This window comes from Gopherus flavomarginatus, chromosome 6, assembly GCF_025201925.1.
Source record: "Gopherus flavomarginatus isolate rGopFla2 chromosome 6, rGopFla2.mat.asm, whole genome shotgun sequence".
Lineage (NCBI taxonomy): Eukaryota > Metazoa > Chordata > Testudines > Testudinidae > Gopherus > Gopherus flavomarginatus.
The window spans coordinates 125748887-125755483 of NC_066622.1; the positions used below are offsets into that span (position 1 = coordinate 125748887).

The window sequence follows — 6597 nt, forward strand, 5'->3', positions numbered from 1 at the left end:
TCTTGATTACACTGGAGTAATATTATTGAGTTCAGATTGCTGCAGTGAAGTTACTCTGAGTTTACACCAATGTAATAGGCTGAATTTGGCCCATTAGCTGAGTTTTAAGATTGCCTAATATTTATTCTTAGTAGTATAACAGATATGTCATGAACTGGCCTAATTGATATTAGGATATAAGTTCACATATAAATGTCCACTTTCTTTCAAACAGGTACAGAGAGAGCATGAAACCAAATAAAAAACCCATGGATGCGTGCAATTCTCTGATACCTGGATACACAGGTAAATAATATGTTTGGGCCACATCCTGAGCTCCTTTCTCAGCTTTATACCCAACTTAACTGGCCAGTGGAGGATTCACCTGCATCATGGAAAATCCTGCGTTCACAAAGAGCTGCAATAGCCGCTACTGTATCACGATCCTCTGCTCTATTTTACCATGCCAAACCCTGACAGCCCTGCAGTTGGGGGAATGTAAACATGCCTTAAAATAGTCCCCTCCCTAGATTTTCAACTTGCACAGCTCAGCTGATCTGGAGAATTTGGGCCAGAATAGGAGCTTTGCATTTGAATTTACTTTCTTGGATTAGTTCACATAAGAGCTGGACCTGATCCACAGCGTTTGGATCCAGAACTAAACCACCCCAATGTTCAGAGATAGTTCAGAACCAGGATTTTGGCTCATCAGTTGCAAAGTTCAGACTGACAAAATTCAGAGACAGTTGGAAGTGAGCTTTTCGTTCAGACCCATCCGATTCAAATCAGATTCTTATCTCTATTTCTTTAGCATTTAACATAGTCATAATAGATTCAGGTTCAATATAAAGGAATATGTAGTTGTGCTATATGGATCTATTCTTTATAATGAAAATGATTACACAGCGAAAGTCTGCTTTGAGGGTTGGTCCCACATAAAAGACCTACATCTATTTCTTATAATTCAGGAGTTCATTTTAATACAATCATTATTTCCAACCAAAATGAATGATCTGAAACTGCATTTTTCAAAGCATCAAAAAAAAAAGACTTTTCAAACCACCCTTCAGACTGACATTTTGGTACAGTAAAGAGAATTGCTGTTAGCAAAACTGATCTGTCACAAGGGGGTTGTACTTTCATAGCTCTTGTCAAAATGTGGCTTGTTTCTAAGGTTATAGGAGATCACTGGGGTTGTAACCATCTATATAATTGCAGTGTGCATGTGTAATTTGAAGAACTAAGAATGGCAGATAATGTTCTATGTTGGTTTGATAATTTCACTCTGTCTGTAAATGCTTGCAATATGTTCATTAGATCTTGTGAACTTTTAAAATGTATTCTGCTTACTCTTTTAGGCTATGTCCCCCAAAGATTCTATAGAATTGGCACTGCTTATGGAGATGATTCAGTGGCATGTATGACCTCATTCCACAATGCTACTCAAAGAAGCAGAGACGCACAGAATGAGCTGAGATACATAGCAGCCACTACACCCAAACTTCCATCTGTTTGCTCTAATGAAGATGTTTTACAAGCACTTTATGACTATAATTATAAACACCATCCTTATGTGCTAGGTACTGTATTTAAGTTGTAATGAATTTGATTTCAGCCAAACATTCAATTAACGTTACTAGTACAATATGAATTAAAATTACAGTCTTCAGGGACATAGTAAGAACCAAATTTTACCTTCAGTTGCTAGCACATTGCTCTGATTTCTGTACGAGTTACACACATGCATTCAGTGACAGGATTTGGCCCCTATGTCTTTCATTTCTATTCTAAATCTCGAGGTTTTCTCAAATAGGTGTGTTTATTTTTAAGGACAGAGTCTCATCTTGATGTGAAACATTTTACATGGATCTTGAATCAATTGTAATTGTTATCCAGAAACCTTTCCAGAAATGGGGTTCTGAATAGACTCATGCAATAGCATGATCTCAAATTATACTATTATCTAAAAATCTGAAGCCAATGTTTTCAAACCTGGCTGCCTAACCCTAGAGTAAAACCAGCCTGCTGTTCTGAGAGGCTGAGCACTTGCTGCCCTGACTGACTGCAGTAGGAACTACAAATGGCCACCATCCCTGAAAATCCCTCATCTTATCTGGGTATTTAATTTTAGGCACTCACATTTGAAGAATTTGTCCTGCCTTTCTGGGGCTTGGTTCTGCCACATTTACTCATGCTGATGGCTACCTTACTCTGCAAGTACTCTCATTCTTGCAGTGGTACTGTTTGCAGAGTAAAGTGCTACTGAGTATGAGTCAGGCTGGCAGCATCTGGCCTTTAGTGTTTTCTTTATTTAAAAGAAAGAGAGAGAGAGAGAGCTCTTAAAGTAGTCTTGAGGAAAAGCAAAACATTTTCATTTGATCTTGGGACTCATGTGGATCTCAGGATGTCTCATGTATCCTGGTTTTCCCTTCAGCAATAGCTTCTTTCCAAATCTTTCCTTGGGCTCCTCACTCTGGGTAAGTGAGCCCCTGTTGTGGTTCTCCATGATTCATAGACTGTGAGTATCCATGAACGCCAAACACCAAGGCCCAAACATGACTCCAAGTGTTTTGACCCAAACTGAGGTCAACCCCAATTGCCCATCATGGATTCCTAACTACCACTTGCCGCAAATGCATTTCTCATCTGATCAGAAGCGTTCCAGAACCAGGACCACCCTGTAAAAGATGTTCAGAACTTCCTCCTGCAGTTACCTTAGAAACCCCAATGTCATCAGATAGAATGTTTCTAAGTGACAGTTCTTAAGTCTGTAACTAGTGCCTTTCTTCCTACTTCACTTAATGCACCACTGAATAGCAGCCAGCTCTGTCTGAACGTGGCAATGCACAGCAAGACAACATTGCAGCTTAGAATAGAAAGTTCAACTGTGTCCTGTTGAAACTGCAAGGCATCTTTCAGCAGGTAGAATGTAATTTCCTGTGTTAGAATTTTGACAGGCCATGGGTACTAACATATATTTATATGCATGAGCCTATTCCCTACTTAGGCACTGATGCAAAACCCATTATGTTCAATAGAAAGACTCTTACTGGCTTCAGTGGGCTTTAGATCAGGCCTTTAATGACCATTGGCCAAATTCTAAAGTCCTTTCATAGCCTGAGGAAGGACTGATTCAAAAGTGAGGAAGGACTTCAGGATTTGGCCCCATAAAAGAGAAAAAGTTATCTAGGCACCACTAAGGGGCATGTCAAAAGTGGTGAGACCCACTCTTGGTGATATAAATTGACTAATGAACATTCTATGAAGCATGTCAACTAACGGAGAACATTTGTTATAAGGCAGGAACCTTTTTATTCTCTAAGGAAAATATAAGCAGATATTTTCTTGGTCAGTTAAGTGTAATTTTGAGGTGGCATTTATTTGGTCATTTTGCAGGTACTGTAATAACTAAGAGAAGTTTACTAGAGCCACCTATTCCTGGTTGGACTGGGTTTGTGCCCAGAGCAAGGGTCACTGAACTGGGACACGGTGTTCGTTATCATGAAATGACAAAAAATTGCTATCAGGATTTTAAGAACTTAAGAGATTGGGTCTGTGATGATCTCACCAGCAATTTCCAGAGGTAATTTTATACTAAAATATATCAATTGAAAAGTACAATATAAGATGGTGGCGATGATGATGTTTAATTGTATGGTAGAGTGGAGCAGTAAATAAATATAACCTCACCAACCACTAAAGCAATTAAAGGGAGTACGACAGATAACAGGTTTACATAAACTTTAGGGGCTCTCCTGGAGCATGCCAGGAATCTGTGTAGTACAGCATTTGTAATATAAAGCATACTTTTTTTTGGAAAGACTGAAGTATGCTATGTATTTTTCATAATTGTATTTTAAAAGCTTCCTTATCTACAGGAGGTAGTGAACATAGACACCACACAAGAACTGCTGTACACAGAAGCACGTTGTTATATTTTGGTTATACTGATATTCAGACCTTTTCTGTTCACCAGCTGAACCACAAACATTCTAAAAAATTGTATGAAGCCCTGATGATAATCCTTTTTTCAAGTATTTCCAGTACATCCTGCTGCATGGTGGATCTAATGCCTTGCCTGCAATAATCTCAGGTACTGGTGTAGCTTAACTGGTACAAACATCTAGTGGATTTTCACTAGAGCATCATTATTTGCCCCAGTGAGGCATATACCAGTAGCTAAAAGGCCAGTATAAAAAAGACCTGCAGCTCCTAGGTAGGACTGAAAATTCAGTGTTGATAGGAGGAAAAACTCTTGGGAACCTTGCTTTTAATCCAGAAAAGCACATCAAGCATCTGCTTATTTCAGTAATAGAAAAAGCTCTGAATCTTTTTCTGCTTATCTGACATTTGCATTGCCAACGAAATTTCAGTTTGCCTCAGAATTTAGTGTTGACATAGCCTTAGCAGCTGTCAGCAAGAGGCAATGATGGGTTGGGAGCGGGAAGACAAGTGAGTCTGGGCTTTTGTCCTTGGGAGGACAGGAGAGTTGGTCTGTACCACTATAAGCAGAATGGGCAGGTCTCTTACTAACTAGAAAAGGATTTGGCAGTGGAGCAGGGGGAAGAGTGTGGCTGTGAAGACTTGGGAGTTTGAATTGCCACAGAGGGGTGGTCAAGGCATCAGAAAAGGACTTTCATTCCCAAACTTGGCGTGAGGGAGTATTTCCCTTCTTCCCTCCTTCCACTGAGTGACAGATGCTGCACCTCTGCGGGCAACTTCCTTCTGCCTCCTGCTGATTAAGAGAATACACTGGCCTCAGCACATCCATTTTCCTCCCAGTACAGTGCACAAGCCTAATTATGAGTTGGTGTTTCCTAACACACACACACACAGAGCACCCTACAGGTGTCATCACTGAGCGTGTGCTAGCACTTGCTGAGGCTGTAATTGAGGTTTTGTGCTGAGTGCTTACTCATCTGTTGGAAAGCGTAAGGGACCTATGTTCACAGCTCCCCCCTACACAGCCTCACCCGTGCACCCCATTTTCCACACAGGTATACCTATGCGCCCAGTGAAGTTGATGGACTTGCATGAGTTTAGCAGAGAGCAGAACTGGATCCAATGGATGAAATCCTGGCCCCACTGAAGTCTAAAGGAGTTTTACCATTGACTTCTGTGGGGTCAGGATTTCAGCCAATTATTCTAAGGTTCTTGTATTTGAGTGTATGGATTCAGTGGCAACTGTATAATAATCTCTCTCTGTTGATGTCAGTTGGATCCCATATTCCATGCACACACAAAACTCCCTGGAAAGGCAATGAGTGTTTGGGGTGTGCAAGGAACACATGAGTGTTGTGGGCATGTGGGGAATGCTTAGTGAGCAGAGCACATACAGTTGGAAGACAGCTAAGGCCAGGAGAGTTAAAAATTAAGTCTGATAGTTATGTAAAACACGGGGATACGTAAGCAAATTCTGAAATGATGGAAGTTAGAGGATGCGTTCTGAACTGCAATTTTGTTTTAATTTAGAGGCAAAATGCATGAAGTTAAACTTAGCAAAGTTCCCAACACATACCAAAGATTCTACAGGCCTGAAGGGATGCTGCCAAAGTACAGCGGTCATATTCCACGTAAGAATTTAGAATTTATGTCCTTTAAAAACATGTGGTTTGCACTTGACACGTTACTTTCCAGCACGGATTTATTATTTATTTATTTGGAATGTTATTACTGTAGCCAGTAAGAGTGCCTGTTCAATGATCTGGGAGCCCATGATAATCCTTTAAAAGCCCATCTAAATAAACCTATCATGTCAAGATTAAATAACCCCACAGGAACATAAATATATCAAAAATGAATTAACCACTTCATGAAATCCAACACTGTCCCTAGTCTACCTCACCCATTCGTCCATCTCCTTACAAGTAAGGTAGAGAAGATAAGCCTTGCAGCAACTTCTGAAGACTAGCAAACTTGATTAGTTGTGGATAAAGTGGAGAAGTGAGTTCCACAGGTCCAGGGCTGTAATGGAGAACAGCCTGCCAGCCACCACCTCCTTTCTCTTGCACCAATGAGGCATAGGCAACCACCACTGACTGGAACTACAGCAGTATTTCATGGGACTTCAGGGATTAAACAGTGGACATTGGTTTCTTGCAGATGAACATCTTGTCATTGGGAAAACCTTTGGAAACCTGTGCAGAAGCTGCTCGGTATGCACGCACATGGAGGAGTCCTATGGTGCACATCTCACTAAGAAACGTAATGCCACATTGAAGCTCACGAAGAACTTGAAATGTAACATAAAAAGTTGAAACGTGCGGTGATTTGGACTTTGGCAATTCATTAAAATCTGCTGAAATACTATCTGAAACGTGCATGTCATTAGGCTTGATCTCAACACTTAATGCTATGTCATCTGAGACGTACAGTGTTTTGGAAAAATTACACGTGAGGTAAATATGGAAGTATGGTTATAAACCACAGTGTGATTCAGTAGTTATGAACTCATGTAGATCAGTATTGCTAAAGCATTTCCCCTAATACTCTCTAGCATAATTGCTGGCAGTGCTTCAATATAATTCAGTTCTTCGGTTTTCCCAAAATAAGAGTATTCAGTTTTTGGGCTGAAGTGAAAAGCACTGGAAAGAAAAATGCCAAAGAGCAAAAGGAATC

The 6597-nt window shown here is 40.3% G+C and overlaps 1 protein-coding gene across 1 annotated transcript; it reads left to right on the plus strand.

Annotated features, from left to right (window-relative positions):
• The first annotated feature begins 227 nt into the window (after nucleotides 1-227).
• Nucleotides 228-6236, plus strand: C6H10orf82 (chromosome 6 C10orf82 homolog). Its single transcript, XM_050959069.1, has 5 exons — nucleotides 228-285; nucleotides 1338-1559; nucleotides 3376-3562; nucleotides 5452-5552; nucleotides 6082-6236. Exons 1-5 carry the CDS (start codon nucleotides 228-230, stop codon nucleotides 6234-6236), a joined length of 723 nt encoding a protein of 240 aa, XP_050815026.1.
• Nucleotides 6237-6597: the final 361 nt, after the last annotated feature.

Coding starts and splice junctions, on each gene's coding strand:
- C6H10orf82 (XM_050959069.1), top strand. CDS start 228: ATGAAACCAAATAAAAAACCCATGGATGCGTGCAATTCTCTGATACCT. Junction 1,560..3,375: donor ACACCATCCTTATGTGCTAG/GTACTGTATTTA, acceptor GTCATTTTGCAG/GTACTGTAATAACTAAGAGA. Junction 3,563..5,451: donor CTCACCAGCAATTTCCAGAG/GTAATTTTATAC, acceptor GTTTTAATTTAG/AGGCAAAATGCATGAAGTTA.